The sequence below is a fragment of the Sphaerodactylus townsendi genome, linkage group LG13 (assembly GCF_021028975.2).
Source record: "Sphaerodactylus townsendi isolate TG3544 linkage group LG13, MPM_Stown_v2.3, whole genome shotgun sequence".
Lineage (NCBI taxonomy): Eukaryota > Metazoa > Chordata > Lepidosauria > Squamata > Sphaerodactylidae > Sphaerodactylus > Sphaerodactylus townsendi.
In genome coordinates this window covers 56,573,412-56,598,939 of record NC_059437.1, presented here as the reverse complement: position 1 = coordinate 56,598,939, position 25,528 = coordinate 56,573,412, and the positions used below count along the sequence as shown (strand labels likewise).

Genomic DNA, 25,528 nt, shown 5'->3' with positions numbered 1-25,528 from the left:
AAATCAATCTAACCTTAGCAACAGACCTTATATGCAGAATTGCAAAGCATGATAGGAAAAAGCAACCACATGAGAAACCATCTTGACAGCTTCCTATCAAATAACAAATGGACCCAGAAGTCTACAAATAGGCAGGGTTCATTAGACTTGAAAAGAAACCACATTCCTGAACCTTCTCCCCCACACACACACATACACACACACACACACACACCCCATCATTTTTCTCTCACATTTTTTCGCTATTGCATACGGGCTAGCAATTTGGAGGGTGGGGTTAACTGTGTGTATGATTTGCTCCTTTATTCAATATTGTATGAATTTTATGCTGTACACCGCCCGGAGCCCTTTGGGGATCGGGCGGTATAGAAATCCAATAAACAAACAAACAAACAAGTAAGTAGGTAGGTAGGTAGGTAAGTAAATAAATAAATAAAAGAAAGCCTGGAAATTAAGGATAATAGAGGCTGCCTCAAAATCCACGCAGAGCCAAGAAGACGCCACTCGCAACGCTGCGTCCTGCTGCCAGCCTTACCAGGCTCCTTGTTGTCGTTGGGTTTAATACACCTGATATAGGAAGGTTCTTTGGACATGAGGATTTCTATCAGGCTGGCCAGGCTGTTTTTGAACTGAGTTGCAACCTGCAGAGAAAAAAGAACTCGGTGAAGCCGGTGAACGATGCTTGAGAAGTGTCCCCGGCTGGAGAGCTGTCCCTTTCCTTTCTTCGCAGCTTTCCCTTCTGACCAAAAGAATTAAGAGGTTTATTTGTAGCTGAGACAGCCCGTGCCCAGAGTTCATCCTCTCACAAGCCACTCAAGGACATGCATGGGGCAGGACAAGAAGGGCAGGGAGCGCCAGGATCGGCAGTGAGACCCCTCAGCAGCTGCCCAAGGGTGCCATCCGCTGACACCAGCTCAGCTCACTCCCAGCCGCTCCCAGAATGCACAGTGACCGGCATCCCCTCCGGGGGCTCACTCCGCTGCCAACCAGATTCAAACAAAGCCTCTGCAGCATTTTGTGGACCTGCCTGGTACACACCAGTGGTGGCAGCCCAAGAGGTCAAGGGTGCACCTAGCTTGGCCTGACAGAGTGCAGGGTTTCCACACGAAACTTTTACAACTTTGAATCAGTATCACTTCCAACTAGGGTCGCAGAGGAATAGTTTTGTTTCCTTTTTTACACATGGTAAAGCAGCTCAGAAAATTTATTGCAATATTTTAAAACTGTGTTCTGAAAAGCCTCCTGTTGTGTGGGAGGTGGAAGGTGACAGCCCAAAAATGCCTGCGATTTGGGGACTCCTGCGTACCTGTGGGGGGGAACCACTTTTCTCTAATGAAGAAGAAGAAGAAGAGTTTGGATTTATATCCCCCCCTTTCTCTCCTGTAGGAGACTCAAAGGGGCTTACAATCTCCTTGCCCTTCCCCCCTCACAACAAACACCCTGTGAGGTGGGTGGGGCTGAGAGAGCTCCGAGAAGCTGTGACTAGCCCAAGGTCACCCAGCTGGTGTGTGTGGGAGTGCACAGGCTAACCTGGATTCCCCAGAGAAGCCTCCACAGCTCAGGTGGCAGAGCTGGGAATCAAATCCGGTTCCTCCAGATTAGATACACGAGCTCTTAACCTCCTACGCCACTGCTGCTCCTGACCAAAACAAAACTGACCATCGACAAAACTGATGACCTACATATGTGGCGAAAGTAGGCTGACATCCAGTTGCCTAATCTTGATCAAATTATTCTTCCAAAATGTGGTGTTGCACTACACTGGCGAAGGGAGCTTCAAGATTTACCTTAATGCCAGGGTGTCCCACTCTGGCCCTCCAGATGTTCATGGACTATGATTCCCATCAGCCCTTGCCAGCATGGGAATTGTAGTCCATTAACATCTTGGGCACCAGAGATGGACACCGCTGCCTTAATGCATCATTTCCCAGGTCGCTGGATCAGTAGGTGTGGTTTAATTCCAGGGCCTCCCTGCTTTCCTGATATAACTCCACTAGACTTTTTGAACTGTTACCATCCGGCAGACGATACAGGTCTATCAAAACTAGGACAAAGAGGCTTAGAGACAGCTTCTACTCTAGAGCTGTGGCTATGCTGAACTCCGTGGCTTCGTGTTGACGTGTTTGGGGCTGTGTAGGGATGGGTGGAGGAAGGGGAAAGTGAGGATGGGGTATGAGTCTGAAATTGTGTGCATCGAGGAATGCTGCTGTAAATTTCGTTGTGCGTGCACAATGACAATAAATGCTTATGCTTATGCTTATGGTTGCGGCGATAGGTCAAAGACTTTGTGTACCAAGGGGAGGTAAACCTGACAGCGATGTTTGAGCAAACCTGGAGAGAATGAAGGTTTCAATTTGATATTCTCCAGTCAAAAAGGAGAGTTCAGGTTGGAGTAGAATTTGGAGAATGGTATAGAAAAATAAACTTTTGGATACATTCTATTCAATAAAACAAACTTCATCACTGTGTGTATTTTCATCCATACTTATTGTGATTCAGAGCTGTAAAGGTTTCATTTAAACACACTGTACTTTGAACTAGCCCTTCATGGAGGTTCAGACTTCTGGGGGCAGAACTCACTGTCTCAGGCCTCCTTCGGCTGTCCAGCTCCGACACGTGGAAACAATCCCGGATGATGCCATTTTTGGATTTACACAGCACCTTGGAACAAACCACAAATGAAAAGCTCCAACAAGAGACTATTCAACAGACCATAGTAAGCCTGTCCTGCTTCCCTCAACTCCCCTTCAAGAATGCTCCTCCCTTTAACTGAGGGCTGTCCAATTCTAGCGCCCCAGATGTTCGTGGACTACGATTCCCATCAGCCCCTGCCAGTATGGTTGGCCGTGCTGGCAGGGGCTGATGGAAATCGTAGTCCATGAACATCTGGGGCGCCAGAGCTTTAACCCTTTTCATCTCCATTCCTGCTCTTTCCCAACAACAGGATTATAACAATACAAAAAAGAGGTTTTTCTCAATATCATGATGGTTGAGATGTCTGGGGTCTGGCTGGGATAATTTGGTGTCGAACCCTATGATCCAGTGATCGGCTGTCCACTGATTGAGGGCGTTTTCCCACTTACCTTCTGTCCTGCGCTACTGTAGGCAAGTAGCACGGGGTCCCCCGGCACTCCCCACTACAGGGGCGGCAACAATGCAGCCACCCCGACGCTGCCGTTGTTGCGCCCCCTCAGCATGCGTCATTCCTGCCGCTCTTTCAAAGCTGAAAGCCTTTTGATGACCCGTGTAGCAGCGTGGGGTCGTGGGTAAGGAAGCCAGGCGAAGGCGCGCACCAGAAATGGCGCTGCGGCTGAGAGCAGCCGCGCGGCATACGGGGGGATTGTGGCAGAGTGGGGGAGGCCGCCCTGACACAAATTACTACAGTGATTCTGACTGTTGAATATGTTTGCTGACAAATTTGACACAGTTCGAATTATTACATAAGAGCACAAAGGCAAGATATTAAATAAAACAAATATAACATCCATATGGGGGTGTGCAGCTGAGAAGGTGCCAAACCTGAGGCCACCATTTCTAGCAGCAGCACAACTTGAGCCAAAGTCCTCCCAGGCCACTGCGTGGCCTCTTGGCCGCAATATCTACTGTCATGCAAAGTGTCTGAAATGATTGCAAAAAGCAGCTCCCAGCTAAGATGTCTTGAAGCCCAAGTAAACCAGTCTCCTGTGTGTTTACCTCTTTTAGGTTTCGGTAGAGAAGATCATTATTTTTCTCCAGAAATCCTGAGAGGGAATAGAAGTCAAAAGAACACACTGAAAAAGTAGAAAAACGGAAAGCATCTAAATAGAAGTCAAAATGACTTGTATGAAGCCGTGAACATTGAGTTTAGAGCACTAAGCCCTGCGCAGACGGCCAACATTCAGGGTAATTAGCACTTGAACTGTGCCCAGTGGTGGGATTCAAATACCGTAATTTAATAACTGGTTCCAATTGAGTGGGGGGGGGGGGAGGAAGCATCTTAGGCCCCTTCCACACGGGCCAATGAACCCAGGCTTACCACGATATTAAAATCTGTGGTCGTTTCCCCACTTCCCATCTGCTGCGCGCTACTCTCCCCAAGTAGCGCGGGGTTCCGCAGCACTCTTCACTACAGGGACGGCAACAACGCAGCCACCCCGACGCTGCCGCTCTCACGCCCCCTCAGCGCGCGTCATTCCTGGCACTCCTCAAAACGGTGCCTCAAAACGGCGCGGGGTCATGGGGAAGCCCGGGAGTGTGCCAGAAATGACGCGCGCTGAGACTAGCGTGCAGCAAAGGGTGGTCGAGGTAAGTGAGGAAACGACCTGTGTTGGGAGGGAACTTCGCACGGATCCTGCTCCTAATGTGAGTCGACCCTGTGTTTTCCCCCACAACCCAGGTTTTTCAAGAATTGCATTGTCAGTCATTCTTTAGTTGTAATGTGGATTGCAGCAAGATGCCTGTTGTTAAAGGTCCTCGCTGCGCAGCTCGATGGCAGCCCACATGGCTTCTGTGGGCTCCATTCACTGCCTGCACAGAGGCACGTGAACGGGACAGCAGGAAAGCGGGTCGCTTTATCCCGCCTGCAACCCGTTCTCCCGGTGCTTTGTGGAAGGGGCCTCAGAGCGGCCAGCAGGGTTTTTGGAGGATGAGCTTCCAAGGGCCAAAGTCCCCTGGTTGGTCTCTCAGGTGCTGGAGGGCTCAAATCTGGCTGAGGCTGCATGTCTGGGGCTGCTCTCCCCAAGCACTCAGGAGGAGGGCTTCCACTCACCTACTGCGCAGTAGGTCACCTCGCCAGCATAGTGAAGGAGACGGAAATCAACCCAGCCAATGGATTTTCGGCTCTTCTGCTTCGCAAGCTTTTTGCTAGAAAGAGAAAGAAGAGGGCAGAGAAATGCAGGAACTTTTCATCTGGCAGCCCTGGGTGGGATAACTTTGCATCTAAGATGAAGTTAATATATGTGTGGGTCAAGGGGTGTGTGTCTGGTGGGGCTGGGAGGACAGGGTCTTTAAGGAGGCTTGGGAAAGGTGACAGAGCAGAGGCGCATACGTCAGGAAGTGGGCGTGGTGTCCTACTTTCTCCTCTAACTTTTCCAGGAAACTCAGGTCAGTTGCTTCCCCAGGCCGCAAGCATTCTTCATCCTTAAAAGAAGGAGAAGGACAAGGTAATTGGCCACCCAACTAAAGCTTTTCCCCTGAGGTGAGAGAGCATCCAAGACCAAAGCATTTTTATTGGGACCTGGTTCAGAGGCACATCCTAGGTCCGTGGTGGCAAACCTTTGGCACTCCAGATGTTATGGACTACAATTCTCATCAGCCCTTGCCAGCATGGCCAATTGGCCATGCTGGCAGGGGCTGATGGGAATTGTAGTCCATAACATCTGGAGTGCCAAAGGTTCGCCACCACTGTCCTAGGTCCCCGTGACTCACCTATGGACACAAAAAAATTAGTTTGCTTTTGTTTTGTTTTCCAAAGGAAGTTTTTAGATTTTCAAAGAGGGTTTAGAAGTCTGTGGATGTTTTGAAATGTATCTCTTACCAGGTGGCGCAATAAAGCACAGGGCTACTAACAATCACAGGAAAGGACAGTCATAAATTAGAGGGCCAAAATGATATGCTGTAGAAAATTATTTGCTCCAGTCTGGAGATGTACATGCCCAAAATACTGCACGTGCTGCTCCAAAGTGCTGCGAATAACTCCCCCAAGGCTGTTGTGGCTTGGGGAAATGGCAAGAGGGGGTAGGCAGATACTCCTCCTGCCATGCCATGATTTCAACCCAAATCAGGCCCCCATAGACTTTAAGCAACGTTCTCAGGAGCTGCTGTGTGGCTGCATGAAAGTTAACTCTCCATGAGAACCTGAGTTAGTAAGCCCTGGTTTAAAAAGTATGGTGCAGTTTGGTCCACAACCGCGAAATAAGTTCAAGCCGGCTGTTTCAACAGGTGACACACAACATACATAAGAACATAAGAACAAGCCAGCTGGATCAGACCAGAGTCCATCTAGTCCAGCTCTCTGCTACTCACAGTGGCCCACCAGGTGCCTTTCGGAGCTCACATGCAGAATGTGAAAGCAATGGCCTTCTGCAGCTGTTGCTCCCGAGCACCTGGACTGTTAAGGCATTTGCAATCTCAGATCAAAGAGGATCAAGATTGGAGGAGAAGCCATAAATCGACTTCTCCTCCATATATGAGCTCCCAAAGGCACCTGGTGGGCCACTGCGAGTAGCAGAATGCTGGACTAGATGGACTCTGGTCTGATCCAGCAGGCTAGTTCTTATGTTCTTATGTTCTTATATCTGTCCAAGCCCTTTTTAAAGCTATCCAGGTTAGTGGCCATCACCACCTCCTGTGGCAGCATATTCCAAACACCAATCACACATTGCGTGAAGAAGTGTTTCCTTTTATTAGTCCTAATTCTTCCCCCAGCATTTTCAATGGATGCCCCCTGGTTCTAGTATTGTGAGAAAGAGAGAAAAAATTCTCTCTGTCAACATTTTCTACCCCATGCATAATTTTATAATTTATACATAAACAGAGTATAAGCAGCAAACTGAAAACGTTTGCCTTGCCAAATGCTCAACAGAATATTTTTACCAATTACTTTAGGACAAGAAATGTAGTAAATTGGTAGATGCCTTTTGTATGGAAGTTTGCAATGGGGGGCTGCTACAGAATAGGCCTTGCTCTTTTCCTGTTATTTGATGAACTCTCCGAAATCACAAAGAAGTTGTCTGGGATTTCCTTATGCTGGGAGGAGGGGGATCCAGACTTCAATTTTATGTGTCCATCCCCCATAACCAGCAGAGGCAGAATAAATTATATAAAGCAAGCAAAACCTACTGCAAAATAGTAAAATCATAAAGATCACACAATTCAATCTTTACTCTATTATTATCTCCTTTTTAAAGCCTAGAGAGCTCAGCACAGCGCATGGATTGAATTCTGTTCTTCAGACATGCATGAAATAGGAATTCCACAATCAAAATAGTACTGTGTGATGTACTGTCGAAGGCTTTCATGGCCGGAATCACTGGGGTGTTGTGGGGTTTCCGGGTTGTAAGATGCCAGCCACAGATGCAGGTGAAACGTTAGGAGAAAATGCTACTGGAACACAGCCATACAACCCAGAAACCCCACAACACCTCAGTACTGTGTGAGTTTGCTTGAAACTGCACACAGCTGCATGGGAAAACCTGACGGAACTTCAGGTCATGACACTCTGGCCTCGGGTTGCCCATGTATTAATCATTCGGTGCCGTCCTCTGTCAGCAGGTGATGAGGGTTTCGGCACACACAACTCCATCCTTGAGTTCATTCTTGAGTTACTCACCTGTTGGCTTTACCCAGGAGACTTTTCACAGGCAGAATGTTAAGGAGGTCTAGGGTGGGACACTTTCTTGCACAGGTCAGTGCACACAACACCTAATGCCAGTTTCTGCCACATGAAGAGAAGCCCTGGGGGAGCCTAGAGATCTCCTGGAATGGCAAGTGATCTCCAAATCCGCTTTTGGAGAGGCCGGCCGTGGTCCTACTGCCCCCCACCGAATCTGAGGCTGCCTGTCTCCATCTTTTTATCTTTGGTTGGGCCTGATCCATTGATAACATCTCGGGCCCTACCTTTCTCCTCCCTTCCTTGGCCTTGGTTCGGGTGCCTGTTTTAAATAATTTTCGTTTTAAAATACTTAGTTATTTAATCTATTTGCTGCATAGGTTTTAAGGGATTAAGTTTTATAGGCTGATCCGTTGATTTGTTGATTTGAGTTGTTGATTTGCTGTTTGTTGGAATAGCCATGTTGTGAGCCGCCTCGAGCCCTTCGGGGATGAGGCGGCCTATAAGTTTAATTAATTAATTGATTGATTGATTGATTGATTGATTGATTGATTGATTGATTGATTGATTGATTGATTGATTGATTGATTGATTGATTGATTGATTGATTGATTGATGGCAGAGATCAGTTCTCCTGGGGGAAATGGGGTTCTTTGAAGGGTGGATTCTATGGCATTTACTGAGGTTTCTCCCTGGGCTCTACCACCAAATCCTCAGGAATTTTCCAACCCAGAACTGATAACCCAAAACCATGCCCCAAAATTACACGAACATGTTTCTTACCAGTATAGAAATAATCCCTTTATGTTTCTCTTCCACTAGATCACAAATTGTCTTGTTGTTGAAATATGGAATTGGCTCCCACTAGAATTAGAAGCAAAAGACAAAGAAGGATTTTTTAAAATGCACACAGAGAGAACTCATTGCAAAATCAGACACCTTTTGATCTGAGCGCAAAACGGGCTTCTCTTATGAACATGGCTAAACCCATCAACCTGTTGGGTAATTTAGTACTGAAGCATGCGTACGACATTGAAAAAAGTCTAGACGAAGTCTGGAGAGGGAGGGAATCATGTTTAAGAGTCAGAAAAGGCTTGTGATCACTATCACTCCCTTAAGGCCATGGACCTTAAAACATTAAACATGGCTTGGAAAATGTATTATTGTCCATGGTATGTACGCTTATCTCAGTGGAGTGTTGTGGGATTTCCGGGCTGTATGGCCATGTTCGAATAGACTTTTCACTTGACGTTTTGTCTGCATCTGTGGCTGGCAGCCACAGATGCAGGTGAAATGTCAGGAGAAAATGCTACTGGAACACAGCCATACAGCCTGGAAATCCCACAACACTCCAGTGGTTCCAGCCGTGAAAGCCTTTGACAATATGCTTATCTCACCTTCACCTGTACGAAATGTATCGGCAGGGGTGGAGCAAGCGGAACTGTGCCCAGGGCACACGCTCGCCCTGTGCCTCTGTTGCAGTGCCGCCCACCCCGGAACGCCCCCATCCCCTCCTTGGCTTGGCCACAACCCTGTTGCAGCGGCATCCAGGGTGTCACGCCCCCCTCCCCCGCCCCGTTGGCGTATATCACTGCCTATTTGGCAGGCTTTTGTTTCAAAGAACCTGCAATACCCATTGAAGCTGAGGCAACAGGGGACCAAAGAGCATCAGGGAACGACCTGTGCCCAACACTCTCTCAGACCACTTTTTCTTCTCCCAAAAACTACTTCCACCTGCAAGTATTTGCTTTGCATGCACAGGGAGCTGCCTCACATGGAGCCATCCAATCACATTCTGTCTGCTCTGGCAGTGGCTCCCTGGAGACCCAGATTCTCCCCAGCACTTGCTGCCAGATCCTTTAACTGGGGATGCCTGGAATTGGACCTGGGATCTCCATGATCTCCTGCATGCAAAAAAAGGTGTTGCGCCACTCACCCATGGGCTCTCCACCCCTCTAGCCATTTAAAAACCATTTTCTTGTCCACTGAAAAGAGCATGCACACCTAAGCAGCCCACTGAGGGGCTTTCCACACTCACCTTCTGCTGCGCGCGTCATTCTTGGCGCGCTTTCGGGGTTCCCCACGACCGCGCGGGGTCATCAAAAGGTGCCGTTTCTTCAGCGCCAGGAATGACGCGCGCTGAGGTGGTGCAAGAGCAGCAGCATCGAGGCAGCTGCGTGGTTGCCGCCCTTGCAAGTGGGGAGCGCCACTGGACCCCGCGCTACTTTCCCGGAGTAGCACGCAGCGGAAGGTGTAAGTGGGGAAAGCCCCTGAATCAATTTCCCCATCCTAGGCAGTCAGATTGCAGTTCCACACGGGAGCCAAAGAGAGGGAAGTAGAGCGTTGGGAGGGGGAGGGGGGCTTACCTCTATGCCCTCCAGCTTGTATTCCTCTTGCTCTGCTTTCAAAGTCATCTCTAGCAGCAGCTGCTGGAGCTTCTCGTTGCAGTAGTTGATGCAGAACTGCTCAAAGCTTGTGAAAATGTCAACAGGATAAAGTCAGTGGAAATGGGCAGTGGATGGGCAGGGCAAGGTTGCCGGGTCTGGGTTGGAAAACTCCTAGGAGGTTGGGGATGGACCTCAGTGAGGCGCGATGCCAGAGAGCCTGCCCTCCAAAGCAGTCAAATTCCCACCCAGAAGCCAGCGGCATCCCTACTTGAGAAAAGAGGCAACACTTGCACAAACTACTTTTCAAAGTGTTGCTGTCTCTTCATCCTTGCAGAAGTGGCTCCATTCTGGATGAAGGAAGCATCAACCCTCCTGACCCTACAAAATCCTTTGCCTTGTAAATCGCACTAAATCCACGCCAACCACAACCCAAGTCAGCACCAGACCACTACATTGTCTCCAATGCAGCACAGCCCTACACAACCGAACCCATGAAGCTGCCCCTTGTTCAGTATAGTCTGCTCTGACCAGAGAAAAGTATTTCCTGGCACCTGGGGCCCTTTCAGTGGGGACTAAACCTGGCCCTTCGACTCTATGCAGAGCCTAAAAGGAAGGTATCCATCTTTCTTGTGTCTCCCAACCTTTCCCAACCGTGTTTCCCAATCGTGTTTCCCAACCTTTTCGAGGTCAGGGTACCCTTGACCTCACTCTTCATATCTCACGGTACCCCTGCCGCCACCCTCCACCTTCCCCTCCCATTGCCCCTGCTTGCCACACCCCCCACCTTCCCCTCCCAGGGTGAAGGGTAGCACGGGGGGGGGGTGGCTGCTGACCTTGTGGCAGGCCCTGCCCCATGGGCCAGCTCCATGTCCTTGCTGGCGCCGGTGGGAGACACCACAAAAATGAGGGGGGGTCGGTAGTGTTGCCACGGTACTCCTGGGACATGCTCACGGCACCCCAGGGTACCACGGAACCCTGGTTGAGAATGGCTGGTCTAAAGCATCCAAACTGAATAGATACAGAACAGACTTCCTAAAATCAGACAAGTTTAGTTTCCCACTCCGCTCACCTGTTTGTCTCAAAGACTTCAAAGCCATAGATGTCAAGCAGCCCAATCACTGTCTTCCTGGTGGGATCCTGCTGAGCAAAACACAGTCAGCACCTGAACTACCAGCAACTCTTCACAATCCTTCTGCCAGCAGGAAACAAATTGTTAATTTGAGGCCTCGCAAGCCAGTCATTCTGCATACTGTCCAGTCCATAACAAAGAAGCAGAACAGAACTGCATCCATTTCCTTTCAGACCTGATACCACACCAAGGACTTCCCACGTTTCAGCTGCCCAACATAAATGCCATTCTCTGTTTGCACACAGACTGTAAACAGCTGTTCTTTCCACACAGTCAAAACCCCACCATTATTTAAAACCTGTTAAAAATGGCATTTGCTGGGCAGGAGGCTACGGGCAGAAGCAGTTTGTTGTGTTTGACTGGAAAACAGAGTAATTGCAACATATTGGTCAAGAGCGAGTCAATTACTCTGCTCATTTATTGATGACTGCAAGGGGTCAGTCCTTGGCAAAATCAGCATAACAAAAGGGAACAGCCTGCCTTTTAGACAGAGGGATTATTGCAGGTTCTATGATCAGGAGAATATTTTAAAAAGGTGTTGCATTATTCCTGCTCAGCATTAGTCATGTGCATTTTTTAAAAAATACAGCATCATCCCCAGCTCCTCCTGCCATTTAGGAAGGGGAAGGGAGAGTCAGAGGGGTTTGCTGCAAATGCTTGGTCGTTTTTTCAAAAAAGTTTTTTTTAAGATATTGTGTTGCTTCTCTTGGCATGGCCTTGTCTCCTCAATCTTAAAAATGCAAAAGTTGGCAAAAAAAATCCTGGGAGTCATATGTGGGAGCTGGGAGGAGAAAAGTTTCAGTGCACAGAGTGAAAGTGAAACCATCACTAAAAATTTAGAGAAAAGTGACTACCTGAAATCTCCACCACGAGGGTGATTCCCCACAGAACAGCGGGCCTTTCCCCACTTTTCCCTCGGCCGCCGTCGCTGCGCGCAATTCCCAGTGCACAGCATTCCACCGTGCTGGCCTTGGCGTCCCGAAATACGATTGAAACTCTGCAGGCTCATCAAAAGCCCTTTGCAAAGGCGCCAGGGGATGTACCCTAGCTGGTAAACTGCCGGAAGTAGCGACTGTGAAGTAACAGAATCGAAGGCGTGCTGTTATATAAGGGGACCCGCTTTCTCTCCTCAAGTAAGCGCATGGCTTAAAGGTAGAAGTGAAGGGAAAGTTGTCATCCCAAACTACCACATAAAAATATCTCCTTGATGTGGAAGAAGACCTGGATTTTGCAGTGTGGCGTCCTCACTGGATATGTATTTAGATATTTATCATAGAAGAAGGAATTACCAAGACATCTGACACACACATCAAAATCTGCATCATATGTTAATCCACACAAATGTCATGGAAATTTACAGTGGATTCTTAAACGATGCACAAGAGAACCTCTGATACAGTGAATTGAAGCAGCACAAAATGGAACAATAGGCCCGTGCCCAGTCCTGGAAACACCAAGAACCAACCTTATTTGCTAGAGACCCATTGATTTTGTTATGGCCGGTAAGGCATCGTCCATATCATAAACGCTGCCGCATCTCGGGCATAATACGCCAGGTCCACATTCAGTGGGCTCAAAACCTCCAGGGAGAGTAGAGAAAAAAATAACATGTAAACACATTTCTGCATTTGAAATTTCCTGTCTTTGCAGCTAAGCAGGAAAGAGCACATTGTACCTCTCCTCACAGCGAGCCTCAATTTTCCGGTTTGTAAGAGCTTCTTGTAGAATGGACAGGTGGACACCCAAGAGCTAGAATGAGAGAGAAGAGACACCTTCAGTAGCAACAGGGAATGGCAGTGATATCTCCTCAAGGCTGGAAGTTTTCTTGGAGTACGCAGTATGTATTCTCTAAATGTGTTCCCAGCAAACTTCAACATTCTTATGTCCTATCCTTCCATCTGTTAAGATATCCAAGGCCACACACAGTCGATGGATTGGAGCCCATGTTTCAGTTCCACTCACGGTAGCACTTCCATTCCATGTAACTCCTGCGCTTGAGAGAAGAAGGCCAATGCATCCATGGGGTACAATCTCAGGGCTGTATTCTACTAACTTTATCACTGGTGGGAGAGGGGAAAGGGGACCTCCCCAAAAAGGCTATGCTGAGGATTGTGGGACCAGTTTGGTCAAAAGCCACATGGGACAGGGGTACAGTGAGAGATCGAATAAGGGAACTGCTAGGATGCGAACTGTCAGGCAGAACAGAACCTGAACATAACGATTAACGGCAGGGTTGCTACTGCCCACGAATTAGTAAAGCTTCGCGGCCCTCACGATGATGTGGACTGCGGTTGCGTAAAAGCCGCCCGCACCAGCGGAGTTTGGCACCTGCTCGTAACCCCCACTCTTTTACTGGTAGCTCAAGGAAACTGGCATCCACAGGGATAGGTGCCAGCGGAGATCCCGTTTGATCTAAAATTTGTTGAGACCATTGCATGGCCGTTTCGCTGCTCTCTCCGAGCTGGATGTTGCCCCAGATGGAGGGCATTCCGCAGTGATTCCAAAGAGGTTCATGGCAGGCCAAGAACCGCGGACGGCTGTAAAACCAGTGGTTGTGCGTGGCTGCTGGGAAGAAAGCAACTCATCGAGGCTGGTGGCCATCGCATATGAGAGATTCAAAGCAGAGTCTACAAGGACTGCAGATGAGTGCGAACATTTTTTAGGGAAATGCACCATATCTTGCGTATTTTTTGTGCGTACCTCCTAGCCACAGAAAGAGGCTAGAGAATGCCCTTCAAAGGGAAGGAAGCGGAAAGAGAGCATCAAGGACAGCACGGAGCCAAGGCAGAATATTTATTCTATTATTTGTTTGATTACATCTACTTCATTTACACCCTCCCTTGCTCCACAACAGGGACCCAAGGTGGTTTACATAATTCTTGCCTCCATTTTATCCTCACAACAGCCTGTGACAGAGGTCAGGCTGAGAACATGACAGATAAAGAAGAAGGGGCCCTAAAACTGGTGGTGAAGCTGACCTAAGGCCGCGGAGTTCGGTGGCATCAGAGCTCTCTGTGGAGCCTTGGCGCGCACAGAGTTGTCATGGGAGGCTTGCTACGAGGCCAAGCCACCTCCACAAAGTCATGATTCACTTGTTCGGAAGCGTTGCCGCGGATGCTTCAAAAGCAAAGCCACCAACCTACCACAGAAGCTTACTCGAGTAAATGCATTGCCGTGTGCCTTGGAGCCAACCATTTTCCTAAAGCTAAAACCTCAATTATTCAGGTTTTAGGTGCCATGTTGGCACTGCGCGATAAATAAGTGGAGTTTTGGAGGTTGCAGTTCTGGGCACTTTCGGTCTCAAAAGGTTCGCCATCTGCTGGCTACTAAAGCCATGATAGCAATACCTTAAACTGAGCCCAGTAACTGATGGCCAGTCAGTGGAGGGGCTGCAGAATGGGAGCAGCCAAATGCTCTGCCTAGCTCTGGCACTCTGGACCAGCTGGAGTTTCCAAGTGGATGTTGAGGACAGATGAATGTACAGTGCATTATGACAGTCTGGTCTCAAGGTCACTATAATTAATTATCTATCTGGGATAGTTAAAACACACAACTGTTTTCGTATTTTTTTTATTTACAGTTTATGTATTGTTTTATTTAATAATAAAAAATAAATTAAAACACAACAACACACAGCTAAGTAATAGGCACGATGCTTTTGCTGCCCGTTCACTGTTTGGTTTCCCTCCTACCTGAATATCTCTCTCTGCAAAATCGATGACGCTGAAGGCTTTGCAGACGGTTCGCCAGTCGCTCCTGTCGTTGATGGACAGCACTTTGGCACAGTTTCCCTGTGGGACAAAGCGGGGAGAATGAAAGCATCAGCTGTGGAGCCGCTACTGCGAAATGGCCAGATAGAGGGGATGCAGATCCCTGGCCCCAACTCCGCCCCCCCCCCATGGCCAACCCTCTGGCTGCCAACCTCCAAATGGAACCTGGAATTCTCCCAGAATTACACCTGTTCTCCATCTGTAGGGAATTACACCTGCTCTACTTCTGAAGGAAAAGGCTACTTTGGAGGATGGACTATGACATACCATGGATTCCAGGGAAAATCCCTCCCCAAATCTCACCCTCCACAGGCCCCACCCCCAACCTGCGGTGGCGAACCTATGGCACTCCAGATGTTCATGGACTATAATTCCCATCAGCCCCTGCCAGCATGCTGGCAGGGGCTGTCGAAGATATGAATCCACTGAACATCTAGATCTCTATAAGTCCTCCCTGTGGTTTATTCACCAAAAGATGGCAGAGTTGGCAGCAGCACGTGACTCTTGTAGGAACAAAGTGTGTTCTTCTGACAGAAGTGAGTAGATGGTGTCTCTTTCCCTCTAACTGCTGCAAGGAATGAGGAGAGAGGAGAGATACATCCCGTCAGTTTTTAATTCAGCAAAGTGTGCCAGTTCTGTGCATGTCACCAAATGAGAGGGTAGAACAGACTGTGGCCTTTTCCTCATGTACCCCGTATTGAAAATGTTTTGGCTCCCACCCATTACCACGATATTAGTCCACGCTCCACTCCTCAAAACTTTTTCATGGGTGGTGTATTTTTTCCAATTTGTTTGCTTATTTATTGAAGCAATGCTTTGCTGATGTGTTGCATCACTGCTTCACTTGTTGAAATGTCACTTTGTTGTTTCATTGATTTGACCAAAATGGTTTTTACAAAAGGAAACTAGGAAATGAAGAGGCAAACAGGAAAGAAGCAAGGCAGGGGACACAAAAAGATAGCAGGCCAGGCTATGAGCGAGGAAATGGAGAAGGATTGAGGCGAGACAAACACAAAAATGTTGGGCTCTCAGACTCCAAGGGGAGGTGAGCAGCAGCTTTTGGCGGCATGGAAAATGGCCCAGCTTTTTCGTGGGAAATGTAAACATTCCAAGTATGATCATCAAACTGCAAGGGAGCCGGCTCAGAAACGTTTCAGAGTGAAAAAATCATCATAAAAGCTGTTTCAGAAACAATGAATTAATTTAAAAGGTAAATGAAATGTTTCCAGCACCAATGGGGGAAACTGGAATGCAGAAGTCCCAGGAGGAAACATTTCACTGTGTTTCCAGAAACTTTCTAAATGTGTAGAAATGGCTTGTGTGGAAACGGCCTGTAGCCCTACTGTTTGCAAAAGTGAATTTTAAAAAATGTTCCACTGCATTAAGAACTCTCCAGCTGCAGTCTAAACTGGGACAGGTTCCTTCGCCACCTCATTTTGCAGCATGCCCAGATTGCCTGCCTCGGAAACGCCAGAAGTCTGGGTCGTGGCTTGCAGAACTGTGTCAGACACACAGAGGCATTGAAAAGGCTGCACAACCTGTATTAGGTAAAGGTACTTCTGAGGAGTGCGCTCCAGCCCAAGCCCCCGAAGCATATCCTCTTCCCCGCCTTCCAGCAATTGGTAGAAAATGTGGAAATTCCGTTCTCCGGGATTCTGGTAAACGATGCGGGACTTTTCAATCAGGTAGCTGAGGATATGGCCTCCGACAGGAGTTCCCTGAGAAAAGAGCAAAACGAAAAGGAGTGGGAAGAGGAGAGGTCCTTTCCGCACAAGCCCCTGTAAACATTTTGCAAACATTTTCAAGAAACCCTGTTTGTCTGCATCACCCTCTTGAAAACGCTTCCTGGCTGTCATTTTGTGACCACTCCAAGGCTGTAATGATTCTCAGGGGGGGGCAGGGGCGTGTCTATGTAGCAACTGCACAATACAGCCCTAGGAAGAAAATAAAAAAAAACTGATGGAAATACAGCACATGATGGCCAGTGTGAGCTGAGAACCCTAACCCTACCAAAGTGCAAATGGCTTATTATTTAAAGGTTCTATCCAATCCCAATCAAAGGTGGGGCCTCACTAGAGTTAGGTGTAACTCTTTCCCCTCAGCCTATCTGCAAGCGCGTTTTTCGAGGACCCCTGTACAAGCCCGGGTTTGCTCTCATTGCACCAATACTCCCAAGATGATGCTGCATGTTTTATTTGACTGTCCTAAATATGCTGATTTTAGACCTGATTTTCATTGTATTATCCCTCCATTGCTAGGGCGTTCCACCCCTAATTTTGGGCTTGTTTTCTGTTAAATAATAGCTCTTCCGATACAGGAGATGGTTGCAGATTTCTTGGGAGAGGTCCTGATATGTTTGATAATGCTTGTATTTCCAGAGCCCTGCGCTGATTCTTGTTTTCAATTTTGTTTGTTTTTATTAATGCCTATTAAAGGTCTATCGTTATTGAGCTTAGAAAACGGCACTAACGAGGAAGTCTGGGGTCAGTGTTTTAGGCCCAGTATGCATGATGGAACCCTTACCTTGGGGCTCTTTTTAGGCTAGAAAAAATGTTTTGGGCTAAAAATTATGTAGAACTCTATGGAGGAAGGAACAGTTTTATTTCCCACCTGAAAATGTTTTATTTGTGTTGTGCAGAAAGGCCCATAGACATGAAGGAAGAGCTCAATCACTCAGAGATCGAACACACAATATGTTTAACACATGTAGGATCACAATTGGAATGACAGTCCGATGGGCTCGCAGTCTGGGTTCACTCATTCACTCTTTCCCATGAGAGTTTGCAGCAAGGGGGGAAACGAGCTTCTGATTTCCCTCCCGCCCTGCTTTTGCCCATGGAAAGGGCAGCAGGAGGGGTACCAAATGGCTAAAGAGGCATCTTCACATAAAGAAATACTCAACATGTATTCCCAAGAGGCACTTTCTTACTGCCAAGAGACCCCCGCATTTCTTTTACCTTAAAATCAAACTGGATATCCATGTACTTTCCAAACCTGCTGGAGTTGTCGTTGCACAGAGTTTTTGCATTTCCAAAAGCCTGGGGGGGGTGGGGGGGAGGATATATAAATAGCAACCATAACAAAGTCATTCAACTTCAACATGTTTATCTTTTGAAATTATTGGTGGGGGGGTTGCCTTGTGACTCAGTTTGCCTGGGCATGGGTGGGAGGTGGTAGCTACATTGTTCTAAGTAATCTTCTCAATTAATGAGCTGCCTCCCTTTGTCTGGAACGAGGAACTTCTGAAACAGCGTGATGGGCACAGCCACAAAATCGTTCCCACAGTTTACATTCAGTCATACAGTAAAGATTCTCGAGCTGCAGTGGCAGATGCTGCCAAAGCAACATTTTAAAAAATCCACATAGCCAATCAGAAGCCTTGCTGGTCAAAAGCTGACCTGGCCTCACCCACTTTCTAAAAACACTTGATGGGCACCAGGAAAGGTGTTGGTGGGCTGCTTGATGCCCATGGCCACCACTTGAGGACCCCTGGTAGAGTGCCTCTCTTGCCCACTGCTGTCTAGAACAGAAGGATTCCAGCCTCTTGCAGAGACACTCCTTTCCCCTTCCATTGTCTCTTCATATATCATGACAGAAAGTGTGTGCATTGGGGTGGGGAGGGGGAAATCAGTGGCATGGGGGTCTCTCCATTAATCGGTTGGTAGAATGGTGGATGCATCTAACATGGCAGCTTCATTCTTCTCTTTGCATGCTGAAGAAGAAGAGTTTGGATTTATATCCCCCCTTTCTCTCCTGCAGGAGACTCAAAGGGGCTGACAATCTCCTTGCCCTTCCCCCCTCACAACAAACACCCTGGCAAAGAAGTGGGTGGGGGGGCTGAGAGGAAACTCGAAAACTCCGAAGCCAGCTGTGGCCCAAGGTCACTTGTGGCTGAATTGTGTGTGGGAGAGCACAGGCTAATCTGAATTCCCCAGATAAGCCTCCACAGCTCAAGCGGCAGAACTGGGAATCAAACCCGGGTCCTCCAGATCAGAGTGCACCTGGTCTTAGCCTGTACACCACTGCTGCTCTTAGCCACTACGCCACTACGCCACTGCTGTTCTCTTATTTACCTCCAGCACAGGGTTGGAGAGAAGCAGGCGGTCCCGGACAATCTGCAGCTGCTCTGTAGTTGGGCAGGTTACCGCAAAATACTGCAGAAGCTTCTTGGAGGCCTCTGTCTTCCCAGCTCCGCTCTCCCCCGAGATCAGAATGAAGTGGTTATTATTTTCAGTGCACATGACCCGGTAGGCATTATCAGCTATGGCATAACTGCATAGGACACACAGAGTCAGTGGGAATATACAGATTATCTTAGCCCTGCCAAACCTTCATAACCTGACAATTACCCAAGCTACTGCCGGGATCTGCCTGTGTGTGTGTGTGGGTGGGGGGGGGGGGAGGGGGAACCACATGCTACAATTTTCCCCCATGGCCTTCTCAGTTTTGGACCACAGCTCCAGAACTCTCTGCCCAGGGAGATTCGCCAGTCTTCTTCTATTGCCATCTTCCATCAGCAAGTGAAGGCTTTTTTGTTTTGTTTGGGATTCCCTCAGTGACCCCTCCTTCCTGAGGAAAGTTTCAATTGTTGTTGCTATGTCTTTGTACATATTTCAACTCTGTTTTTTAAATATTTTTAATGATATGTGTTTGGGGGAGTTGATTTTCAGCATGGAGAGCAACTTCTGAGTTACAAAAAAGCTGCGGAATACTTAGCATGGATGCATAATGATCTTCCATTTTAAAACTCCTTCAGGAAAATAATAACACGCCCACCTGACTTATCCCTCGATAGAACAACAGAATATAGAAAGGAAGTTGGAGGTTCTATTTACATGTGTGGTGGCAGCTCAAAGAAGTTGACCCCTTTATATTGCTCCATCTGCTTAACTGTGTAGATGTCCAGTTCCTTGTATGGATTCACAGACACTAAGAGGGTGCCAATGTACGTCTAGAGGAAAACAAGAGCTGTTAAAACATCCAGTTTAAGAGAGGAGCTCATAGGACAGTGGTGGCGAACCTATGGCACGGGTGCCAGAGATGGCACTCAGATCCCTCTCTGTGGGCACGCACAGTGTGCCCCACCCCCAGCATCTAGGCTGGCCTGGGCCGCTGGGCTCAATTATTAGCATTAAACCTAAGACCTAGTTTTGGGGAAGCAGTGTAGGTAACCCTGTTAAGTGCTGTTATACCCCACTGATTTTCATGTGAAGAACAACTAAAGGCGTGATCCTTTTACCTGGGAGTAAACTTGGTTTGCTGGCTAGTAGAGTATTTGCTTCTGGAAGTAAACCCTCCTCTCACGATGCGTGAATTCGCCCGTTGGAAGAGTTATCGCACAGTTGCTTCAAAACAAAAGGCACTGGCTTCCCGCAAGCTTACTCACTGAGTAACTCCTAGCGCTCTCAGAATAGCCAACCGTTTTTTCTAAGCTTCAAAACCTCAGCATTCAGGTTAAATTGCCATGTTGGCACTTTGCGGTCAATAAGTGGGTTTTGGGTTGCAATTTGGGCACTCGGTCTCGAAAAGGTTCGCCATCACTGTCATAGGAGACATCTCCGGATGAAAATTTGTGGTAACAAATATATGCATTTGGGGGGGAAAGGAACAGTATTTACACGACCAAACACAGACTAGTGTTAAATATTCCTAGTGGGGTGTATTAGGGATGATGCTCTTTATTTCTGTGTCATTCACGCCTGTGTAAAGCCATGAGTCCATTCCTCCATGTTTTTCTCACATAGGTTATAATGGAGACCAATATTGTCCCACGGCTCTCATTTGCATGTCCCACAATGTTGTCCCTCAGTTCTCATCTGTCTGGACAAGAACCAGCTGTCCTCTTACTACTACAGAAAGGACCTCCAGTAAGCAATGTTGTAGGACTCACAACCACAGCAAAAGGCAAAACACCCCAGTCTGTCTGAGGCAAGCCAATGCTGTAATACAGAGAGTGGGCTACAAAGTTAGAATGTGATGAAGCAGGTTGGAGCCACCACGGAGACTGTGAGTGAATTGGCAGTTGCCAATCTTATCCATTTTCAGAAAGCTTAAGAACATAAGAACATAAGAACTAGCCTGCTGGATCAGACCAGAGTTCATCTAGTCCAGCTCTCTGCTACTCGCAGTGGCCCACCAGGTGCCTTTGGGAGCTCACATGCAGGAGGTAGAAAGCAGTAGCCTTCTGCTGCCGCTTGCTCCTGAGCACACCTGGTCTGCTAAAGCATCTGCAATGGGAGATCAAGGAGGATCAAGATTGGTATGTATAAATCGGCTTCCCCTCCATAGAAATCTGTCAAGCCCTTTTTAAAGCTATCCAGGTTAGTGGCCCATCACCACCTCTATAATGTAGCAGGATATTCCCAAATGCCAATCCACCACGTTGTAGCAGAGAAGAAGTGTTTCCTTTTATTAGTCCTAATTCTTCCCCCCAGCATTTTCAATGAATGCCCCCCTGGTTCTATTTGAGGCTTCATTTGAGGCTTGGCTCAAATGAGCAAACTCGGGGACATTCGCCTCCTCATATCTCCCTCTCCCTCACAGGGAAACTCTAGGGCCCCTCCCACATGGGTCATAAATGCAGGCCAACAACGGTATAAAACCTGTTTGGGTGGAGGGACTTTGCACAGATCCCGCTCCCAATGCAAGTCCACCCCAAGTTTCTCCCCCAACCTGGGTTTTTCAAGAATTGCAGTATTTGCAATTATCTCGTTTTAACACAGTTTGCAGCCGCTTCCAAGTGAACAGCCTGGCAGGGAGGTGCTTGTAATGAGAGTTGGAGTTCGCTTTATGTAACACCCTGCCTTTAATCTGCGTATGCCATGCCAGTGCTGCGGGATCCTAACATCCATGGCGTAGCTGTGTAGAGGTCCGGTGTGCATGCCTCTGCCGTCCACGCGCGCGTTGTTGCAGGAGGTAGGTTTTAAAAAAAATCCGCCCGTGTGAGAGGTGTGTGGCAGCCTGCATTGCTTCCGTAGGCTCTGTTTGCTGCCTTCATGGAGGCATGCAAATGTGCCAACTGGACAGTGGTCTAGTGCTTTATCGCAACTGCAACCCGCTGTACTTTTGCTGTGTGGAAGGGGCCTTGATTACAGGCTTAAATCCCTTCTCCCCTGAGATTTGTAGGTCTAGGGCCGTGGTGGCAAACCTTTGGCACTCCAGATGTTATGGACTACAATTCCCATCAGCCAATTGGCCATTCTGGCGGGGAGGCTGATGGGAATTATGAATCCATGCTTATCTAGATATAGGCGATCCTCCTGCTGATCCCTAGGGAAGAAGAACCAGAGTTATCAGGCATCCCTCTCAAACGCTGGTCCAAGCTCCCCTGGGGAAATGCTTAAACACTGATATGGTACTGATGTAAGTTTACAGGATATGTATTCAGTGAGAGCAGGAGCTAGGGTTATTTATTTAAAAATATTTACTTGCTGTACTGAACAAATGTTTAAAAAGCAATAACTCTGTAGCCATGACAAGAACAATAGCAAAAATTAGGTAATCTCATCACTAACTGCAGCAAATGGGAGACCAGATAAGAAGGTCCCACTCAGAGGATGCCAAGGGCCGCTGGACTCCAAAGCAACTGTTCACATGACAATCATCCCATCAAGGCTGCAGCATTTCCAGCACCACTCCAGCTTTCCACCTACCCTGCAAGGGGTCCCAATCCAACCTAGTGGTTGTTCTCACAGTCTATCACCTGCCAGCCCCCTTTCCCCACAGCCAGACATCCCAAGCAACGCCATCACTCAACAGACAAGCACGGTCATCTGCACTTACATATATGAGGTTCTCTCGGTATCTCTTGCGGAGGTTGTCCAGGAATGCAGATTCACTCGTGAAAACCTCAGGAATCCAGCAGGACAATAAAGTCTTGGAACCCCAGCAACGGTCCGGGCTATCAGAATTGCCCTTCCATGTTCAACGGGTTTGGCTTCACCCTCGACGCTTGCTTCTACAAAGCACAAAAACAAACCACTTCTGGTTAAGGATTGCCCGGAAGAGCAGCCTTTCTCTCCCCCTCCTCCCAACAGGCCTGTTCTCTGGCCAGAACTCCCAAGTGACTAGCTAGGGTGGCCCAGTGATGGTAGCACCAAGGCACTGCAGGAGTCTGGCTGATGCCAGCCATAACCAGCACAATGGGGATGGGGGGTGGCATCCCCTCTGAAAAGATATCTGTTGCTTACCCAGCTGGATCCCAAGCAGTGCACAATGGGCTAGGCCTGGACCCAGTTGGCAGTGGTGCAGGCACAGTATGTGATGGGTATACTGTTCCTTATCAGAGGTGACAAAACACCTTGAACCAGCTGTGCCCCAAGGAAGACCAACCAGTAAGAGATTTATGTACAAGAGCATCTGACCAGAAGAATTGCTTTATTTGTGTGTTCCTGAATAAAACCATCCCGTGCAGGGCTTTCTCCACCGGCATACACTGGTGATCCCTTTTTCAAATATTTTTTTTTTAAAAAGGAGATTGCAAGCCTCCTTAGTAAAGACCCTGTTTTAGAAATCCAGCTACAATAAGTGAAAGCATAAAGATTTAAAATGACAGCAAGGACTAAAGTAGTCGTTACCACGCCAGCAGTGCAATAATTAACCCCATGATGTAAATAAAACATAAAATCCAGCACCAGCCTGCAGGTAGAAATCCTAAAACAGCTGCTTAGGAGGCAGGGGAAGTTAAAGCCCAGGGGAGGCAAGGGGGGGGTGTGGGCCCGGGAGCCCCAACCAGATAATCAGATCAGATCAATGATGTAACTGGTCTCTGCCAGGGCCAGGGCCTTCACTGCTCTGGCCCCTGCCTGGCGGAACACTCTCTCTCCGGCCATCAGGGCCCTGCAGGACCCTGGACAGTTCCACAGGGCCTGTCAAACGGAGCTCTTCAACCCTGTTTTTCTTAGGACCACTTAAATCATCCACTTTGCCTTACAAGCTCATACACACACCCAGGGGGGTGGGGAGGGAGGTGGAGTGGAGTTGAATTTATATTCCTAGTGGCAACTGCCATATGGGAAAGAATTAAAGGGGACCAATGTTAGATTTGGCACTTATATATTTGGAGTGCTGTGTGGCTTCTGGGCTGCATGCAAGCGTGTTCTAGCAGCATTCTCTCCTGGCCCGTTTTGCCTGCATCTGTGGCTGTAAGGACCTGCCAGCCACAGATGCAGAGCCAAACTATCAGGAGAAAGAATGCTGCTAACTAAATCTGACCATGTCTAAGCTTCCACAGCACCTAAGTCAATGATAGAACCTTTGTGGCACTCCAGATGTTATGATCTACAATTCCCATCAGCCCCTGCCAGCATGGCCAATTGGCCATGCTGGCGAAGCTTGATATTATGAATCCATAATCTCTTATCTGGAAGTGCCAAAGGTTCGCCACTTCCTGGGTTCTAAAATGATTCCGGCCGTGAAAGCCTTCGACAATACACTTATATATTCATTTATAAGAAAAAAAAATGGACATCGCTTTTGGTGGGCGGGGGAGGGGGAAAGAATCATCATAGTGAGAATTTTTTTAAAAAATGAAGGAACTTTTAGTCATGTGAGTACCCACCTACAGCCTGAAGGGGTACAGCTCAGCCACAGGTTCAGAGTTTCAGCAAGAACCAGACCTCTTTTATAAATAAAGAATCCACCATGACCTTAGCAGTCTTGTGAACACCCAAGCAGACTCACTTAAAACACTAGCATATTCCTGGCCTGGAAAGCTGTGTTGGAAATAAATACAAAGTTTGCTCCCCAAGGCCATGGTAGCCAAGTTAACAATAAAGAACTCTTTGGAAAGACAATGGAATTGAACTCATCCAATTCTCTCTGTTCTCAACTATTTGCTTCTAGCCTGGAAGATTAAAAAAAAGAAAGCCCCTCCCCCTCCTTTCCCCCAAGGTCTCCTGTTTGGAGAAGACATGAGCTACAAAATAAGCAGCAGGACAAGGACCTGACCCAGAGGTTTTCTACTCACCTCACCAGGTGGCTCCAGGACAGCCACTTCACTTGACCTCACCCTCCCTCCGTCTTGCAACATGTTTGTATGTATTGGGAGAGGGGGTTATAATACATCCATCTCTTGCTAAAAGGTCCTTCGCAGCCTGCTTCTAAACATGTTTACACAAAATGAACCTCACTTGAGGACCAAACCATACAGAAATTGGGAGTTCCATGTTCAGCATTGCCCGTATTTTTTTAAAAAAACCCTCAACTATCAAGTGTGCAGAGGCCCCATTCAGATCAATCTATTAGATGTGGCCGTGACTCTTGACTGTGGATGACGGTTGTTCTTCCCATCTACCTTCCCTGTCCCTAGTTCCCAAAGGGAGGGCTGAGGTAGGCACCCCCATCCCACCGCCACACAAACACCTCCCCAAAACTGCCTGCTGCCATTCCAACCTGCACTGCCACACAAGGAGCTTACCTGACCAGTCCTCCCTGCTTCTCTGCGTATTCAAGAAAGGGTTTCTTTGTAAGCCAGCTTGACTTTTTATTGTTGCAATATTGTTCTGGACCGGAGTGCTGTTCCCTCAGTGGGAACACAGGACTGCGGCTGGAAAGGAAGTGCTGAGGGACAGACTCTCTTTATGCTCAGACCTTGCTTCCCAAGGGTTTATCAGTGTTGGCACAAGATCAGAAGCCAAACAACCATCTTGAAGAGAAGCAGGGCAGGATCCAAAGCCTGCCTTGAACGAATCCCCACTGTAGCTAGTGGGTGAAAAGATCTGGATATGCGGAAAGAGACTCTCAAGAAACTCCAAATCGGCCACATGCATCTTGGTTTACTCTGCAGGGCTTCCAGTCAGAGAGTCTGGCAGAATTCAGCCCCAGTACATTTGCTTTTCTCGTTAACTAACTACAGTTTGTTTCCCTGAAGAATGACTGAGATTGTGTTTAAAATGAGGTCTGGTCTGTCACCTCTTCAAAGTGAATTTACACA

The 25,528-nt window shown here is 47.9% G+C and overlaps 1 protein-coding gene across 1 annotated transcript in view; it reads right to left on the bottom strand.

The window, feature by feature from the left end:
- The window catches only part of MYO1H (myosin IH), a 45,146-nt gene extending 20,521 nt beyond the window's left edge, over positions 1-24,625 (bottom strand). Inside the window, 19 exon segments of the mRNA XM_048513882.1 lie at positions 536-641; positions 2,581-2,661; positions 3,694-3,740; positions 4,748-4,842; positions 5,027-5,118; positions 8,093-8,173; positions 9,676-9,781; positions 10,766-10,822; positions 12,280-12,345; positions 12,347-12,405; positions 12,494-12,574; positions 14,518-14,616; positions 16,134-16,313; positions 17,553-17,633; positions 18,669-18,867; positions 19,431-19,546; positions 22,378-22,455; positions 22,457-22,495; positions 24,563-24,625. Of these exon segments, the coding sequence (XP_048369839.1) occupies positions 536-641; positions 2,581-2,661; positions 3,694-3,740; positions 4,748-4,842; positions 5,027-5,118; positions 8,093-8,173; positions 9,676-9,781; positions 10,766-10,822; positions 12,280-12,345; positions 12,347-12,405; positions 12,494-12,574; positions 14,518-14,616; positions 16,134-16,313; positions 17,553-17,633; positions 18,669-18,867; positions 19,431-19,546; positions 22,378-22,455; positions 22,457-22,495; positions 24,563-24,625 (1,726 nt within the window).
- Positions 24,626-25,528: the final 903 nt, after the last annotated feature.